Source organism: Podarcis raffonei, chromosome 4 (assembly GCF_027172205.1).
Source record: "Podarcis raffonei isolate rPodRaf1 chromosome 4, rPodRaf1.pri, whole genome shotgun sequence".
In the NCBI taxonomy this organism is placed as follows: Eukaryota; Metazoa; Chordata; class Lepidosauria; order Squamata; family Lacertidae; genus Podarcis; species Podarcis raffonei.
The window spans coordinates 2649756-2670159 of NC_070605.1; the positions used below are offsets into that span (position 1 = coordinate 2649756).

Sequence of the window (20404 nt, forward strand, 5' to 3'; positions counted from 1 at the left end):
GCAGGTGAGGCAGTTCTGCTTCCAGGAGGCCAAAGGACCCCGAGAGGTTTGCAGCCGACTCTACCACCTTTGCCATCAGTGGCTGAAGCCAGAAAGGCACACGAAAGCTGAGATGCTGGACCTGGTGATCTTGGAGCAGTTCCTGGCTGTCCTTCCATCGGAGATGGAGAGCTGGGTGAGGGAATGCGGAGCGGAGACCAGTTCGCAGGCGGTGGCCCTGGCCGAAGGTTTCCTCCTGAGTCAGGCAGAGGAGAGAAAGCAGGTGAGAGAGACTTTCCTCTGGATACTCTCAAGGGGCTCTAAACAGGATGGAGAACATCTCATATTTCTCTATTGATGGCCCATCCTTTTTCTGGGAAGACATCCATGGAATGAGATCTAACACCCTTTAAGTCTTTGTCATTCTCTTTCTTATATTTCTCACCATTCATTCTCTGTTTTGAATCCTTGTTGCTCTTTCAGGAAAACGGTCATTTTGCAGAAAAGGACCTGGATTCCTGTGAGACAGAGAGGCCTCCATTGGACACCAGAGAGAGGCCACTGGGTAAGGAGGAAGGTGGTTTTACTCCATTTGGTCTCATTCTGTTGGTTTTCCAACTCATCTAGGTTTGGGGGGAAACAGTTGGGAACAAGGGTCCAGAGGAGGGGAAATGAATTTCTGCACAACTAACATATGAAATGGGCACAAACATCGAAATGCACTCAGCAGGTTAGTCTTTCTCAAAGCCCATCTGTAGTTAGAGATGTCCTGCTTCACCTGTGAGAGATGCAGGCACTCCTGGCGTCTTGCTTACGCTTTTTCTCTTGCAGGTGACAGAATGATGCCGGCAAAACCTCTTTATCCGCCTTTTTGTGGGGGCAGAAGGGAAGCAGCGGCTGTGGAACCAGATCAGGTCAGGGGAAGCTGCCTTGTGGGGACAGAGACCGGGGGATGGAGCAATGTCATGGACTGGTTGGGCACAGAGGAGTGGTGGGAGGAAGCAGCTGGGGAACCAGGAAGGGAAGATGGCTCAGAGCCGAAGGAGTGGAGGTGGAGGAAGGATGAGCGGTCAGATGGAGAAGAGGGAGAAGCCTGGGAAGAGGAGGTGTCAGAAGCAGAAGAAGTAACAGGGCTTAGTGAACTGGGAGACTCTGTGGCAGAATGCAGTGCAGAATCAGAGGCAGAAGAGGAAGGAAGTGAGTGGGAGAGGAAGGTCGAGAGACAGAGGTGAGTCAGGAGAAGGAGGAGCCCCCGGGGCTCCCTCTCCTTCTGCCAGAAGCCACCCTCCCTGCTTGTCTCTCAGAGCCAGGAGACGTCTGACAATGGAGGAGCAAAGGCAGGCTGCACACTGGCGCACTGTTCAATTGCTTGCAAGAAGCTCGAGAGAGGAGGGGACTTAGAAAGCTGTGGGGAGCCGGGAGCCTTCACTCTTTGCAACTGCTTTTGTGGAGGAAGAGCCTCAGGGAATGAGCTGCTGTTCTCATGAGGCCCGAAACTCAGCCAAGTCTGTGAATATTGTGTTCTTGCTAAGAAAGTGTGAACTCCAGCTGTGTACTGTGGGATTTCCTGCCCATATAACTCTGACACCAGCCTTCTGAATGTCACCAGTAGGATTCATCTGTAGTTGCAGTTTTCATGGAATCCTAGAGTTGAAAGGGACCCCAAGGGTCATCAAGTCCAACCGCCTGCATTGAAAGATCATCCAAGACAGATGGACATCCAAACTAGGCTTATTTTATTTCTAAATTGATCATTGAATGCTAAAATTGGTTTCTAAGCAGTGGACAGACAAGAACAAATAGTGACCAGCATTCACTTAACCAGCCCCATCTTCTGCAAAATGGGGCCTGCCCCCAATCCTCCCCTTCTCCATGCTCCCATGAACCCCTTGAATTTGGCTGTAGGGCATTGGGAGGGAACCTTCCCAGAACAGCTCACGAGGAGAGGAGAAAGTGGATCCTTCCATCTGGGAAACTGGAATGCTTGTGTAGGCAGAATAACAAGGAAAACATAAGCTGGAGTACCACCTATTTGCACAAAGACGAATACCCGTAATTAAAAGCAGGAAAAAAAAAATTCAATTAAAGTGTTAAAATTAGCATCCATAATTAACATGTACAGCAAAGCAATCCTATTGAAATAACACAGCAATTAACAGGGAGGAAACCACAGAGCATTGTGTAGCAGATCATATATCTGCTGTCTCAGAGGAAGATATTTCCCTTTTTCTTTTAGGGGCCAGTGTGCTTTGAAGATGTCGCTGTTCATTTCACGGACGAGGAGTGGGCGTTGCTGGATCCTGACCAGAGAGCTCTGCATAAGGACGTCATGGAGGAGAATTGTGGGATCGTGGCCTCTCTTGGTAAGGCTCCCTGTGGGATTGTCATATCTGACTGGAAATTCAAAAAATACCTCTATGTGACAAACCTCATATATTTTCACAGAGCTCAACAGCGCCCCCTACAACACCTGGGAACCTAACGCCCCCACAAGAAACAGCAAGTTGCAGTTTTTTCTGTGAACCATTTCCCTCTAGTTCTTCACGATTCGGCTGGTCTGAACTGCCCAGGCCATCTCAAATGTCAGCTTCAGAGTTGTTAGGAAAGATAAGCAGCTACTATCAGGTTTTCTGTTTTTATTTTTGTTGCTATCAGTCTTGGGTTGACCAAAGAGATGACTGGAATTGGAGATGGAGGGGATGCCATGAGTGGGCCAAATAAAATCCGTCCCAGAGAAGAGCCAGGCTTATTGAATCTCAGGTAGTAGTAGCAGTGATGATAATAATAGTAATAATAAGACTTCCGGGTTAGCGCCAGCGCTTAATGGCGGATTTCTCCCGGAGCTCCGGGAGAGATCTGCTTCGCGGGTTCGGGTCCCGTAGCTCACGGCGGAGCGAGGACCCTCAAAAATCACAGGCGCGTAGCCTGTGAACTGGAGACTCGGCGGGCACCTTTGCGCCCCCCCGACGTTGTGAAATAGCCTTTTTAAAGGCTAAGGATCAGCGGAGGGTGTGTGGAGCGGTGCTGAGAGTCGTTTTCACCCAGCCTGCGAAGCGAAGCCGCGTCGCCATTAGCGGAGAGCGCTGACTTCTTCCTGAGAATTCGGATTAAAAAAGAGCAACTTTCCGTGAGTAGGACTGAGCTTATATTAAAATTGGACGCTAAAATTAAAGAAATTGGGCACCGAGACGGACAAGCACTAAAAAGGAAGTCTGCTTTCCGTTCTGCAGCAAGATTAAAGCGAAAGGCATTTAAGCTGTAACTTTTGACAGGAGAGTTTGCGAGCTAAGAAATCCAACACCAAGTAAAGAACTCCCTCCCCAGAAGGCAGGAGGGGGGGGGAAGAAGATTGTAAAGGGATTTCCTGCCTGTTTTAAAATAAATTGAACTGTTTACCGCTGCTCCTCTACCTGGGGGTCGGACTGCTGGAGGAAAGGAACCGGTTAAGGACGGTCGCTACAAAAAGGTTAAAAAGTAACTATAATATTGACTTTGGCTACTCTCAACTTGAAACATTCTATTTAGCTACACAGTAAGTTATCTGCAGGATACTATTGATTTGGATCTTTTACAAACAAAGGGACTAGGAGGGCTTTTGCCTTTTGGAAGGTGTGGGAACAACTTGAAGTTTAAGAACTGACTTTACGCCCTCTAGAGGATTTGTGAACAGTTTCAGCAACAAGTGAATTTAAAGCCTGAGAACTTTTTCCTACTGACAGCTTAAGAGTGTGGGAATGACCTTGAGTGAAAGACTTTGTTATGGCAGATGGTAAACAGAAAGAAGATTCACAAGAAACAACTTTGAGATCTGGTAGACAATACAAAGCTGATCTTTCTATGCAAAGAAGGGCCTCTGTATCAGGGGCCTCGGGAACTGCAGCTGTCACAAAGGTAAAAGTGAAAACAATGTCTTCTGAGGAAGCGTTTGCAAAGGCATTGGGGAAAATAATTGATTCTTTAGAGGAATTAAAGAAGCAAGGTGCTGAAACAAATAAGAAAATTGAAGAAATCTCTGGGAAAATTGATTTAAATACTAAAAGTATAACTGACCTCGGGAACAAAGTGAACTCCAATGCAGAAGCAATTGGGAAATTACTGGAAGATTCATCCACAACACGAAAGATAGCTGAGGAAGCTAAGGAAATTGCTACTGCTGCCGAGGAAAAATTTCCACCGGTGTACAGGAAACTAGATGAGTATGAACTGGCACTTTCTATGCAGGATATGCAACGCAAGGAGAAGAACTTGAGGATCAGACTTGTGCCGGAAAAGGAAGGAGATAACTTGGTGGATTACTTGACAAAGGAGTTTTCTGACTTTTGGAAGCAGGAGCTGAAAGAAGAAGAGTTCAAGATAGAGAGTGCATTTAGGTTGGGAATAAGGCAGAGGAAGAATAGACCCAGAGATTGCCTGATAACTTTAAGATCCAAGGAAGAGAGAGATAAAATATTGAACCTGCACTACCAAACAACCCTTCGAATTGAAGATTTTTATATTGAGATCTTTAAAGACATTCCCAAAAGTATTTTGGATGCAAGAGGTCCTTACAAGGATTTGGTGACACTGCTGAAAAGGAACTACATACTATTCAGGTGGGAGTTTCCCCAAGGCCTGTCTTTTAAATACAAGGGGAAGAAAAGAAGAATAAAAACAGTGAGTGATAAAGACAAGTTCCTGGGAGAACACGAAGAAGACCTACAGAAAGAGACCTATCCAGGAGAAGGACACCCTTCAAGCAAGGGATCACTAGATACGGACACAGAACCACCGACAAAAGACGAACAACAACTGGGAGCTGTAGGAGGAAGCAAGTAACCCCATCATGGCTTTGCAACTTCTAACCTGGAATTGTAACGGTCTAAACAATCCCCGAAAAAGGAAAAATATATTTCATGCTCTAAAGAAAGACCAATTGGACTTGATTTGCCTACAAGAGACTCATGTGACAAGAGCACACAGAAAATTATTAATAAACAAGAGACTGGGACAAGAATTTATATCTTCAGACAGAGTAAAAAAGAGAGGAGTGGTGATCTATGCAAAGGAAAATCTGCAACCGAAACAAATCTTTAAAGATGACCAAGGAAGATATTTGGCAATTGAAATTCAATTCCAAGGAGAAAATTTTTTGATAGTGGGAATATATGCACCAAATGAAGGGAAAGCAGAATTTTTTAAGAAGTTGCATGAGACTTTAATGGACTATATGGATTACAAATTAATCATGATGGGGGACATGAATGGAGTAGTTTCAACAAATATGGACAAAGCACAAAGACAGGTTGTTACAAAAGATGGAAGACTACCAAAAACTTTTTTTGAAATGACTGACAATATGGACTTGATTGACATTTGGAGAACAAAACACCCATTAGAGAGAGAGGGAACCTTCTTTTCTGAAGCCAAAATGACATGGACTCGGATTGACCAAATTTGGGTGACTAGCAGTATGGCGTCGAATATAAAGAAAATGGAAATCTGCCCAAAAACTCTCTCCGACCATAACGCAGTAAAGATGGTGATGAAGCAAACAACAACTGGTTCCTTCAGATGGAGAATGAATGACACCTTATTTAGAGACGAGGAGATCTGTAAAAAGGCCCAAAAAACTCTGAAAGATTATTTCGAAATCAATTTAAGGACTAAAGTAGAAAAAAGAATAGTATGGGACGCAAGTAAAGCCGTGATGAGAGGGTTTTTGATACAACAAAATACATTAAAGAAAAGAAAGCAAAACGAGAGGAAAGAGAAAATTTTGGAAAAGATAAAAGAAGGGGAAAGGAAATTAAGACTGAAGCCAAAATCGCAAGAGATTTTGAGAGAAATTAAACTGTACCAAACACAATATATGGAACTGATGAATCAAGAAATAGAATGGAAAATTAAACAAATGAGACAAAAGACTTTTGAATCTGCAGATAAATGTGGCAAGTTATTGGCTTGGCAAATAAAGAAGAGACAAAAACTCAACACGGTAACAAACTTAGAAGTGGAGGGAAAGAACATATGCAACCCAGTGGAAATTAGGAACTGTTTTCAGAGCTACTTTAGACAACTGTATACACAAGGGCCGCAGAAAGAAACAGATATACAACAATTCCTCGAGAAAAATGGGCTGAAAAAGATTTCGCAGGAAAGTAAGACAATTTTGAACCAGGAGATATCAGCACAGGAAATAGAAGATGCCATTCAAAACACGACGCTGGGCAAATCACCTGGACCGGATGGATTGACTTCCAAATATTACAAAGTTTTGAAGGAAGGGCTTATACAACCTTTGAAGGAAGTCTGCAATGAAATCATTGAGGGGAGAAGGGCACCAGACACGTGGAGGGAGGCCTACATCACACTTATACCAAAGACAGAGACTGAAAAGACCCAACTTAAGAACTACCAACCCATCTCGTTACTAAATGTGGATTACAAAATTTTTGCTGATGTTTTAGCAAAGAGATTGAAAAGAGTTTTGATGGAGGAGATTCATGGGGACCAAGCGGGCTTTCTCCCGAAAAGGCATTTGTCGGATAATGTAAGGAATATAATTGACATTTTGGAGAAGCTGGAAGTGAATATAAATACTAAGGCTGTTTTGATATTTGTGGACGCCGAGAAAGCCTTTGACAATATATCTTGGAGTTTCATGTTGAAGAACCTCCGGGGGATGGGGGTAGGCCAAGGGTTTGAAAATGGTATAAGTGCAATATACTCTGAACAGAAAGCAAAATTAATTGTAAATAATGTGGTTACAGAAGAGTTCAAGATTGAAAAAGGGACACGTCAGGGGTGCCCTATCTCCCCATTACTTTTTATATCGGTCCTGGAGGTTTTGCTTAATATGATTAGGAAGGACCAGTTGGTCAAAGGGGTTCAGGTCGGAGCTAAACAATACAAATTGAGAGCATTTGCAGATGACCTAGTACTTACTTTACAAGAGCCAGAAGCTAGTACGAAAAGAGTTTTGGAAATAATTCAAGAGTTTGGTCAAATGGCAGGATTTAAATTGAATAAGTTAAAAACTAAGGTATTGGAGAAAAATTTAACACAGATTGAAAAAGAAAGGTTTCAGAATGAGACGGGGTTGACTGTGGTTAAAAAAGTGAAATACCTGGGTGTGAATATGACAGCTAAGAATGTGAATTTATTTAAAGATAATTATGAAAAAACTTGGACAGAAGTGAAAAAAGATCTGGAGATTTGGTCAAACTTGAAGCTTTCCTTGTTAGGCCGAATTGCAGTTATAAAAATGAATGTATTGCCAAGAATGTTGTTTTTGTTTCAAGCATTACAAATAATGGATAAAATGGACTGTTTCAAGAAGTGGCAGAAAGATATATCTAAATTTGTCTGGCAGGACAAGAAGCCCAGAATAAAATTTAAGATATTAACGGATTCAAAGGAAAGAGGGGGGTTTGCCCTGCCAGACTTTAAATTGTACTATGAAGCGGCAGCTTTCTGCTGGCTAAAAGATTGGCTGCTTCTTGAAAACACAGACATTTTGGATTTGGAAGGTTTTAACAATATTTTTGGGTGGCATGCATATCTGTGGTATGACAAGGTTAAAGCGCACAAAAGTTTTAAAAACCATATTGTCAGAAAAGCACTATTAAATGTCTGGGTCAGATATAAAGATTTGCTGGAAAATAAAACTCCAAGGTGGTTGTCGCCAATGGAAGCTAAGGCAGTTAAAAAGTTAAATATGGAGTCGAAATGGCCAAGATATTGGGAAATTCTGGAAAAGGAAGGGGACAAATTGAGATTGCAGAGTTTTGAAAAATTAAAAGGGAAGGTGAGAGATTGGTTGCACTATCATCAAATAAATGAAGTGTTTAAATTGGACAGTAAAATTGGCTTCCAGGTGGAAAAATCAAAATTGGAGACTGAATTGTTAGAATCCAGTACTAAGAATTTGTCAAAAATGTACAATTTGCTGCTGAAATGGAACACACAAGATGAAACGGTTAAATCAAGTATGATTAAATGGGCTCAGGACATTGGTCATAACATCTTGTTTGCTGATTGGGAAAAGTTATGGACCACCGGGATGAAATTCACGGCATGTAATGCCTTAAGAGAAAATATTATGAAAATGATCTATAGGTGGTACATACCCCAGTCAAGCTTGCAAAGATTTACCATTTGCCTGATAATAAATGTTGGAAATGTAAAGAAAAGGAAGGCACATTCTTTCACCTCTGGTGGACGTGCCCGAAGATTAAGGCATTCTGGGAAATGATCTATAATGAACTTAAAAAGGTATTTAAATATACCTTTAATAAGAAACCAGAGGCCTTTCTCTTGGGTATTGTCGGTCAAGGGGTGTTAAAGACGGATATAACTTTCTTTATGTACGCCACAACAGCAGCTAGAATACTCATTGCGAAGTACTGGAAGACGCAAGATTTACCCACTCTGGAAGAATGGCAGATGAAGGTGATGGACTACATGGGCTTGGCAGAAATGACGAGCAGAATCCGAAACCAGGGAAGAGATGCAGCGGAAGAAGAATGGAAAAAATTTAAGGACTATTTAAAGAAATATTACAAAATTAATGACAGTTAGAATGATGTTGGACTAAAGTAAATGGTTACTATTAGTAATGGTTAAGACAAGGAGAATAAGGATGATTAGCTTAAATTTATAGCAAAATAAGGGAAGATTTGCTGAACAATTGAATAGAATTTGGAATACAGAAACGGGAGGCATGAGGAAGTCGAAGAAGAAAGGTTTAAGAAATTAGGACATGAAATGGTACTTGTTTCTTGTTTTGTTTTTTGTCCATTGTTTGTTTATGTATGTTTTGTTTGTATGAATATAAAAATTGCTTAATAAAAATATTATAAAAAAAAAGATAATAATAGTAATAATAATAATAGTATTTTTATTTATACCCTGCCCATCTGGCTGGGTTATCCCAGGCACTCTGGGCTGCTTCCAACACATGTATAAACATGAAACATAAATAATAACAATCTGATCCCATATAAAAAGTACATTAACTTTAAAATGAACATCTTACACTAGTGGCCAAAATTGTGGATACCTTTTGTGAAAAGTGCATTTCTGAGGTTTGATGGCTCATAACACCACTTTTTTTGGAATAATACCATAAAATTATATAGCAATGGAAAGATAATTTAATGAAGAATTTAATGCAAGAAATTTTATGAAGGAGTATTTATTAGAACAGCAGTCATAAAGAAAAAACGTGAAACCATTGGTAACCTTTAGCTTTAATAACGGCCTTACAACGCCTTCGCATGGAGTGAACCAAGTTTTTTAGTTCTGCAGCTGTAATAATGTGACACCAAGACTGAATTATTGCCTCTATTAATTAGGCTTTATTGCTGGGTTGCTTCTGACTAAGAAGTTTCTTTAGTCGGCTCCATAGACTTTCAGTTGGGTTAAGGTCTGGGCTATTCCCAGGCCATTCAAGCAGTGGAATATTATTATCTTCAAACAACCTTTTGCACACAGCAGCAACATGACATGGAGCTGAATTCTGTTGAAATATAAAATAATTAAATAAACAAATATTTATACAAACATATGTAAATGCTTCAATATATGGGGAAAGATCACATGCAGAACGCTTCAGTTTGGGCTCAAGTATTTCATTTATGTATTTTGGGAAGTTTACATTTCCATTGTCAGTGTATGAAAATGCAAAGGACCTGACTTCCTTTGTCTCCTCAGCCTGGTCCTCAGACCCTTGTCGGCATAAAGGAGTCCACAAGAAGAGTGCCCTTGCAGAGTATTTTCTGCTTTTATTCTTAAAAGTCTTTATCTGCAAAACAACCGACCAACTGTACACACATCAACACTACCAGATTTCACCAACCAACGCACACCCAACACTAACATTGACCACTCTATATCTACAGGTACAATTAGGAGAAAGGTGGCATGAGTCATTGTAGGCCGCTGACTCATGCTGACTTGGTTCTTTTAGCATTAAAGAAACAGCGGCCAATTTATAGCCGTGACACCCATTAATGACACAAATTCATAACACTAGCTGGGTGTTTCACAGTCAGTGTAATGCATGTAGGATGTAAATCTTCTTTGATTCTTCTACTCCCGTATTTCATGCCATCACTACCAAGCAAGGAGATTTGGGTCTCATTGCTCCAAATAACCCTATCCTATTGTTCCGCTGTCCAGTTAACATGGGTTTAATCTTTTCAACCTTTGCTTGAGAGAGAACAATGGCTTTTTCCTTAGAATTCTAGCATTTAGACCAGTCCTTGCAATCAACTTCACATTACATTGCACCATGTCATCTTGTATACAGCCAGATGATTTTCTTCTGTCACGTGGGCACAGTCTCTCCATTCTTCGATCATCACTTGCTGTTGTGCAACTTTTCCTGCCTTTACCAGTCTGAATTTGGAGTGAATGAGTTTCTTCTTTTTTAAAAATAAATTTTATTAACAGGCCAATCACATCACATTAATTCCAAATAACAATAATTCCAAATTACATAGCCAATTTTTTTAATTTTTTTGTTGGGGGTACCCATGCTTCAAGCTCCGAAAGGGATCCGATCATCTCTCTTGCTGCTGCTTTAATTACACAGTTCTGTCAAAATAATATTCACAGTTCTGTTCAATCTTCTCTTTGTTGTTTTCGTCATCTTCTTGTTGTTATCTCCTTTCTTTGTGATCTCTGATAATCTCCACAAGCGGGTTGAAGACAAACATCGTTATTTCCTGTGTGGATTTTACACTCATCCAAGAGCCATAAAAGTAGACAGACGCCATTTCAACACCTCCGTACAAAACATTCCGACAGTCTGTCCTGATCTCCCCAGGCCTGCCGCTCATAAATTTTCTCAGGGGGCCCTGCTAGGCCGAACCCACACTCCAACGTAGTAACAGCCATAGTCCTCCTCCCCCTGGATTCCTGCGGGCGAGCCTGCCATGATAAATCTCTTTTTATAACTGCGTCACAAAGGACTTACTTTCGTTTCCCGATGCTCCCATAAGCCACGTTCTTGCATAGTAACTAATTTCCACACAGTTCTTATTTCTGCTGCTTGTGATCAGTAATTGCAACAATTCTTTTTTGGGGGGAGGGGAATTATTGGGTACTCACATAAGACAAAAAAAGAAAAGTTTTTCTCCCCCCTCCTTTTCAGTCTTGCTCCGACATACCGATCCTTTGATGAATCTTCTTCTTGATTTATTCCTCTTCTTGATTTATTATTAAGTCCAGCCCGTCGCTCCTCTTCCCAGAGATCCCTTTAGTTAGCAGTCCTTATTCCCGATCATCGCTTGAGGTATGTGCGTTTGCTTCTGTTCTGATTGTTTATTTTGAGCTCCCGCAACTAGCTGCGCAGATCAGAGACAGCGTCCAGGAGAGCTGACCCACACGAGGGCTTTTGTGCCTAGTGCCCTCACCCCCTTTCGAATCTGGGGGTGAATTATGGGCACAGCAGGCAAGGCAGCGTTCCCCATTCCCTTGGGGTAACGAGGGAGGCTGCATACTCCCATAACAGCCTCTTAATTACCTCGTGTGAGCCAGAGAGATGGTATTGTCGGCCATCCTCCGATGCGCCCCCTAGCGGCCCCCCGTGAATGAGTTTCTTATACCTCTTCAAAAATATAGAAAGGCCAGCTTTGGTTAAGTTTTCCCCAATCTTTCTTCTAATTTCTTCATAACTGTAGCCTTGTTCACTTAAAAGTATTAGTTTACATCTCTTTCTGGGTAACCAGTCAACTCTTTGTGCCATTTTTAAAATTTTATTATGTTCTGCAAACTCTCTAAATGAAAGAACACAAAAAAAACCAGCCAACTTGATAGCAATCACATAAGACACTAACAATAGTCAACCTAAGCAAGTAGTGCTTCTGCTTCCTATTTCTGGTTATTTGGCTATAATTTTTGATAGAATACAGCTAATTGAACTTGGTTGCATTATGTTCTTGCTCAAATTATTTTTCCACTGATATATGATTTTATGATATTACTCCAAAACAAGTGGTGTTATAAGCCATTAAAGCTCTGGAATACACTATTTCCAAAAAGGCTTCCACAATTTTGGCCACTACTCTATATCAAACAAAGGAACATTCAACAACTCATCAGAATCTAATAATAAATATGTTGGTTAATGACAAACAACAAAGGTAATAAACACACACTGAACTCCCTTCCGTTCTTCTTTATTCGTTCCTGAGGCTCTAATCCCTTTTTGTCTCCATTGCAGATTGTGATGAATTGGAAATTGAGAACAAAGGTGACCACAACAAAATCCCCAGAAAGGAGAAGTCACATAAAAATTTGGAGTGTGGAGAAAGCTGCAGTCAGAGCTCCCATTCCACTTCCCATCAAAGAAATCTCATTGGAAAGAAGCCCTGTCAGTGCGTTGAATGTGGAAAGAACTTCACTAATAGCTCCGATCTCACTTGCCATCAAAGAATTCATACAGGGGAGAAACCCTATAAGTGTGTGGTATGTGGAAAGAGCTTCAGTAAGAGGTACAATCTAACTTTCCATCAAAGAATTCATACAGGGGAGAAACCCTATCAGTGTGTGGTATGTGGAAAGAGCTTCACTCATACCTCCTCTCTAACTTCCCATCAGAGAATTCATACAGGGGACAAACCCTATCATTGTGTGGAATGTGGAAAGAGCTTCACATGTAGCTCCAAACTCACTTCCCATCAAAGAATTCATACAGGGGAGAAACCCTATCAGTGTGTGGAATGTGGAAAGAGCTTCACTCGTAGCTCCTCTCTAGATTCCCACCAGAGAATTCATACAGGGGAGAAACCCTATCAGTGTGTGGAATGTGGAAAGAGCTTCACTCATAGCTCCTCTCTAAATTCCCACCAGAGAATTCATACAGGGGAGAAACCCTATCAGTGTTTGGAATGTGGAAAGAGCTTCAGTCACAGCCACAATCTCACTTCCCATCAAAGAATTCATACAGGGGAGAAACCCTATCAGTGTATGGAATGTGGAAAGAGCTTCACATGTAGCTCCTCTCTCACTTCCCATCACAGAATTCATACAGGGGACAAACCCTATCAGTGTGTGGAATGTGGAAAGATCTTCACTGTTGGCTCCTCTCTCACTTCCCATCAGAGAATTCATACAGGGGACAAACCCTATCAGTGTGTGGAATGTGGAAAGATCTTCACTGTTGGCTCCTCTCTCACTTCCCATCAGAGAATTCATACAGGGGACAAACCCTATCAGTGCGTGGAATGTGGAAAGAGCTTCACATGTAGCTCCTCTCTCAGTTCCCATCAAAGAATTCATACAGGGGAGAAACCCTATCAGTGCGTGGAATGTGGAAAGAGCTTCAATCAGAGCTCCTCTCTCAGTTCCCATCAAAGAATTCATACAGGGGAGAAACCCTATCAGTGCGTGGAATGTGGAAAGAGCTTCAGTAAGAGCTCCAATCTCACTTCCCATCAAAGAATTCATACAGGGGAGAAACCCTATCAGTGCGTGGAATGTGGAAAGAGCTTCAGTAAGAGCTCCAATCTCACTTCCCATCAAAGAATTCATTCAAAGGTCAGAAAAACCCTTCATTATAGACTTCCGGTTGGCTCGCCCGATTATGGCGGACAGGAGTTCTTTCGTGGAAAGGGCACCGGCGCTTCGAAGACAGGGGAGAGTCGCTAGAGCGCAGCGGCGCCCCGAAAAACCCTCAGATTGAGGACCTGGAGTTCCTGCAGGTGCCGGGAACGACTCCCCTGCTCCCCGTAAGCTCTAAAAAAGAGGGCTGAGTGAGAGCGGGGTTGGAGACATTGGCACTATTGAAACAATTCGCTTCCTTCAAAGCGCGAAGCTCTGAGTCCTGCGATTGTGAGCGGCCAATTCCTCCAAGGGAAAAAAATTTTTTGGACTATCCCTCTTGGAAATCGTGAGTAAAACGATTTCATTTGGAATTTTGAATTGGGAAGGAAAGGGATTTAAAAACAGAGGTCAATCCCTTTCACTGAAGTAAAAACGAAAGCAGCTAACGTTACCAAAAGCCGTAACTTTAGTCTCATCTTTTAGAAACTTTCAAGTCTTTCCTATATCTCCCTTTCTAGCAGGGGGAAGGGGGGGAAAGACAAAAAACAAATTTCCCTGCAGAAGAATTAGGGATTTTTCCTGAGCTGTTGTATCTTCTTTGTGGAAGCAGACCTCCCGGGTGAGGGGAGGCTAGACTCCATTGTGACGCAACAAAGGGAATGGAAGCTTTCAACTTTCGTTTTCCACTTTGGAAAAATACAAAGTAACCACAGCCGCCAGAGCTCAACAAATACCTGGAACTCTGCAACTAAGTTAAAGACTTGAAGTAAACTTTTGGGACTTGTTTAAAGGAGAAAATAAAGACTTGTACTTATATTTACTAGATTGAAAGACTGTGGTGAGCAAAGACTCTTACTCTGGAGTGGGGATTTTTGCAGCTGGGAAACAGTCTGCTTATCCTATTGTCTCCCTCTTTTGACTGTAGCTGACCTGGGGGGGGGATAAAAATATGGATGGGGCTGACAAAGGAGACAAGACAGAAAAGTCAGAGAGACTGGAAAGAACAAAAATTAAACCAAGAAGAGAATCTAGAACACCAACATTTGAAGAATCAGTAATGCAACTTCTTCAGGAAATTAAAACAGAAGTAAGAGGGAATCAAAAAACCATTCAAGATTTGAGGAGTGACTTTTCTGAACTGAAAGAAGACCTGAAGACAATGAGGTCCAACATTACCTCACATGAGGAAAGAATTACACAACTGGAAACAGTAAAAATTCGGGATTTAGAGACTGTCTAGCAGCAGGCGTTAAATTTGATTGCGTTTTTGGAATTAAAGGAGAAGGAGGCTCATCTGAGACTGAGGGGAGTGGTCCAGAAGGAACAGGATAACTTGAAGGGTTGGCTCATTGAGGAATTTTCAACTTACTGGGAGATCTCAAAAGAAGAATTGAATTTGTGGATTGATAAAGCATATAGATTTGGTCCTAAAAAAGATTCTAAAATCACACATGACTGTATGGTGATTTTTAAAACAAAGGAACAAAGAGACATGATACTGGGTAAAGGTAAAGGTACCCCTGCCCATACGGGCCAGTCGTGTCCGACTCTAGGGTTGTGCGCGCATCTCACTTAAGAGGCGGGAGCCGGCGCCGTCTGAAGACACTTCCGGGTCACATGGCCAGCGTGCTGAAGCTGCACTGGCGAGCCAGCACCAGCGCCGCACATGGAAACGCCGTTTACACTTCCCGCTATAAAGCGATACCTATTTATCTACTTGCACTTAGGGGTGCTTTCGAACTGCTAGGTGGGCAGGAGCTGGGACCGAACGATGGGAGCGCACCCCGCCGCGGGGATTCGAACCGCCGACCATACGATCGGCAAGTCCTAGGCACTGAGGTTTTACCCACAGCGCCACCCGCGTCCCTATAATGATATTGGAACATCACTATAAAAAAAGTTTAAAGATAGATGGGAAAGTGGTGATCTTGTTCAAAGAGGTCCCATGACATTTTTTTATCTTTGAGAAGTAATTATTCAGATCTGGCAACTGCCCTAAGGAAGGAAAATATCTTCTTCAGGTGGGAATTCCCAGAGGGTCTTTCCTTCAAATTTCAAGGGAGGAAACAGAGAATCAGAACTGTAGGAGAGAAGGAGAGATTTCTGGAGAAAAACGCAAAAGAGCTTGGTTTGGAAAGTTCCCCTTCTCTGGCTGTAGGGGCTGAAGGACCCTAAAAAATTAAGATGTCTTTAAGAATTTACTCCTGGAATGTTAATGGCTTAAATTCCCTGGAAAAAAGAAGTCAAGTTTTCCATACCTTGGCAAGAAACAATTTGGATATAATTTGTTTACAAGAAACCCATGTTACTAGACTACGTAGAAAAATTTTACAGAATAAAAACTCGGACAGGACTTTATTTCATCAGACAAGGTAAAAAAAAGAGGAGTGGTGTTTTATATTAAAGAAAAATAGAACCCCAAGCTTTTGTTAAGGACAAGGAAGGGAGATACATTGTGGTTGAAATTACAGCACAAGGCGACAAATATCTTTTATTGGGAATTTATGCACCAAATGATGGAAAAGTGGACTTTTTTAGGAACTTGGACTTGAAGCTCAATGAATGTTTGGATTACAAAATAATATTGATGGGAGATTTGAATGGAGTAGTCTCCACATTAATGGACAAATCACAAGAACAAAAAGTACAAAATGCAGGCAGACTTCCAAAACTGTTTTTTGAGATGGTGGATAAATATGACCTGTCAGATATATGGAGACTACGAAATCCGACTGGGAAAGATTACACATTTTTCTCAAATTCCTCCCAAACATTTTCAAGAACCTATTATTTATGGATTACCAGAGATTTAACTCCAAGGGTATCAAAAATTCAAATATGTCCTAGGACATGCTCTGATCATAATGTAGTGTTATTGGAAATGAAATTGTATCTGCAGGGTTCCTTCAGATGGAGGATGAATGATGGGTTGTTGAGGAACGATTTGGTGGTGGGAAAGGCCCAAAAGACTCTAAAAGAGTCTTTGAATTAAATTTGAATTAAATATAAATACAGAGGTAGAAGCAAGAGTCATTTGGGATGCTAGTAAAGCTGTTATGAGAGGTTTCCTCATACAACAGAATGCTATAAAGAAAAAGATACAAAGTGAAAAAAGGAAAAAATTCTTTCTCAAATAAAAGAGAAAGAAAAGAATTTAAGATCAAAGCCTAAAAGCCAACAGATACAAAAACACATTAAAGCTTTGCAGACTCAATTTTCTCAAATTATAAATCAAGAAATAGAATGGAAAATAAAATTAATGAAACAGAGAAATTTTGAATCTGCAAATAAATGTGGGAAATTGCTGGCTTGGCAATGAGACAGAAACAAAACACGATCACAAATATTGTAATGGAGGGTAAATCTGTGGAAAACCCTGGGGATATTAGAAAATGTTTTCAGAAATATTTTAAACAACTGTATAAAAAAGGTAAAGAGGATAAAGATAACATTGAGCAATTTCTTAGAACAAATGAAATGCAGAACATTCCCGGAGATAAAAGATCACTACTCAATGACATGATTACAAGACAGGAGGTAGAGATAGCAATAAATCAGATGCAATTGGGCAAAGCCCTGGGACCGGATGGATTATCTGCCAAATATTATAAAACTTTTAAAGATTGGTTAATTCAACCTTTGGCAGAGGTATGTAATAAGATACTGAGAGGGGAGAGGGCTCCTGAAACCTGGAGAGACGCATATATAACCTTCATACCAAAATCTGAACAAGATAGATCAGATGTAAAGAATTATAGACCAATTTCATTACTTAATGTGGATTATAAGATATTCGAAAATATTCTGGCTAATAGATTGAAAAATTGAGAAATTGTTGCAAGGATTTTAAGATGCTCCCAGGGGCTTTGTACCTTGAGTACATATATCACAGATATGACATAATCAGATACATCGCAAACGGCAACAAAAAATAAGCTAACGAGCGTATTCAAGCCTCTCTCCTGGCCATGTAAAGAGTTTCCTCCCAACTTCTGCTTTTTAGTTTGAACATGCAGTCTTAACCTTTTCCCCAGATTTATAGCAAGAAATAGAAACTTAAGGCAAAAAGGAACTTTGGCTGTTGAGCTCCTACGCGGCCATCTGCTACAAGGGACATTCTGCGGTTTAGCATCTTCCTGCTTCACAGCCCAGACCCTGTCTGGACAAGGGGGGGTGGAATGTGCCAGCACATCAAATTTATTGCTTCCCCCTTCTTGTTCAGTGAGATAGGGAGAGAACAAGGAGGTACTGGGACAAAGTTCATTTCAGATTTCTCAGATCTAAGCAATTTGCTATTAAGCTAAGCAGAAGCTTTCACGATTCAATCATGGATCATGGATTATAAAATCATTGTAGAAATATTTGGTTATATATGAATATATTGATAATTGATAACTGATTGTATGGATAACTGATTATATGAAAAGCATAAGGGTAAAATGTTGGGATACTGCCAGGGAGACAAAGGCCATGAAGCCCCCACGTCGATTCCGGACGATCCATCGATCTCCTGTAGATACAGTATCAGTCAATTAGCGACACGAGCTTCAGAAATAGCTTGCCACATTCCAGAGCTGGTGCACGCTCTATCAGCAGACTTCACACAACGAAAGATGCACTCAGGAGAGCATATTTACAACTTTATTCAGCGTTGGTCAGAACAAAGAAAAAAACATGACTGCCTGCTTCGATGTCTCAGGCACAGAGAGAGAACAAAAAGCAATAGACAAACAGAAACTTCCTGTGAGCAGGAAATACGTAGGCTGTGACTCACAACAGCCTGTACCCTTTTTAAGGTGGAACGGAAATATCCTCACATAAAATTCCTCCAGGTCCTGCTTCATTCCCCCCCTTTCAAGCTTAGAAACAGGATTCATCTGTTTCCTGAGCTTGACTCTCATGTTGAAGCCCAGAATAAACCACTGTTCCTTTTAGAGGAATTTGTTCTCGGGGGGTCTCACAATGCAGTTGCTCATACTCGTGGTCCTCCATCTCTCCTTGCACAGGAGGCAGAGCCCAATATATAGCAAGGATTTGAGGATCAGTGAGATGATTAATATTTCGGGCTATCATTCCTCTAAGCAAAGACAGCAAGGGATTACACAGGGAAGCAACAGGAATATCACCCCTCCTATTGCCAGAGCCGTCAGAAAGCTATGCACCCACCCCTCTCCTGGAATCCAAGACCACATCTTCTCCCAGGGACTCTGAGTGGGCCTGTAACTTTTGCAATTCATCCTCGATTGTTTTGTTAAGGTCATGGAATTTGACCTGGCATTGGCCTTTACGGATAATTTTACAAAAACCGCCAGAGCGTGCGAGGAGGTAATCTAAAACTAAGCAATGAGAGAGCATCATTTGCGGAGAAGGCTTGCAACAATATAGCATGGGATTTTATGTTGAGAAACCTGGAATATATGGAGGTTGGTAAAGAGTTCTTCAATGGAATAAGGGCAATTTATACAGAACAAAAAGCCAAACTGATTATAAATAATGTAGTTACAGAAGAAATAAAGATACTAAAGGGAACAAGACAGGGATGCCCACTTTCACCATTATTATTTATAACAGTGTTAGAAGTCCTTCTGAATTCGATTAGACAAAATAAGAAAATAAAAGGAGTGACAATTGGCCAAAACGAATATAAGATTAAAGCGTTTGCAGACGATTTAGTAATAACGATGGAAGAGCCAATAATTACAGTAAAAGAAGTATTGGACGAAATTGAACAGTTCGGAGGAGTGGCAGGCTTTAGACTAAATAAGAAGAAAACGAAAATGATTGCGAAGAATGTGGATCAAAGTGTAATTGAAATAATGCAACAGCAAACACAGATAGAGGTGGTTAAAAAGGTGAAATATCTAGGAATATGGGTAACTCCTAAAAATATAGATTTATACAAGAATAATTATGAGCCAGTATGGAATGGAATAAGAAAGGACCTGGAGGTGTGGGGAAGAATGAAACTGTCATTTTGGGGAAGGATTTCCACAATTAAGATGAATGTGCTACCAAAAATACTATTTTTATTTCAGACTATCCCCATAATTAAGGGGAATAGGATTTTCAAAGAGTGGCAAAGAGCGATTTCAAGATATATTTGGCAGGGCAAAAAGCCAAGAATTCAATTTAAGTTGTTAACAGATATAAGAGAAAGAGGAGGCTTTGCCCTGCCTGACTCGAAATTGTATTATGAGGCATCATGCCTTTGCTGGTTGAAAGACTGGATTAAATTAGAAAATTAGAAAGGAACTGCTTGACTTAGAGGGGTTTGACAACAGATTTGGATGGCATGCGTATTTATGGCATGAGAAAAAGAAAGTCCATAAAGGTTTTGAGAACCACATCTTCCGAGGTCCTTTAATTGAAGTATGGGATAGGTATAAAAACCTATTAGAACCTAGAGTACCACACTGGCTATCTCCTTTAGAAGCTATGAGTGTAAAGAAAATTAATATGAGAGGCAATTGGATCACATATGGTCAATTGTTATTTAAAGAAGGAGGAAAATGGAAAATGAAACCATATGAACAGGTTAAAGAACATGTATATGACTGGTTGCATTATTTTCAAATAAATGAAATGTTTAGGAAAGATAGTAAAGAATGTGGTTATGCTGACAAGGATTCTAAATTTCAGACTGAAATAATAGATAATGATGTTAAAATTTTATCCAAAATGTATAAGCTGTTGCTAGAATGGAATTTAAAAGATGAAGAAGTTAAGTTGGTAATGATTCACTGGGCCAGAGACTTTGGTTATAACATACAATTTGAGGACTGGGTAAGACTTTGGGAAAGAAAACTTAAAATTTACAGCATGTATGACGTTAAAAGAAAATGTTATGAAAATGTTTTATAGATGGTATATAACACCGGTAAAACTAGCGAAAATG

The 20404-nt window shown here is 40.8% G+C and overlaps 1 protein-coding gene across 1 annotated transcript; it reads left to right on the top strand.

The window, feature by feature from the left end:
* The first annotated feature begins 860 nt into the window (after positions 1 to 860).
* Positions 861 to 13643, top strand: LOC128412071 (zinc finger protein 883-like). Its single transcript, XM_053384920.1, has 3 exons — positions 861 to 893; positions 2216 to 2342; positions 12188 to 13643. Exons 2-3 carry the CDS (start codon positions 2309 to 2311, stop codon positions 13612 to 13614), a joined length of 1461 nt encoding a protein of 486 aa, XP_053240895.1. The 5' UTR covers positions 861 to 893; positions 2216 to 2308; the 3' UTR covers positions 13615 to 13643.
* The last annotated feature ends 6761 nt before the right edge of the window (positions 13644 to 20404 follow it).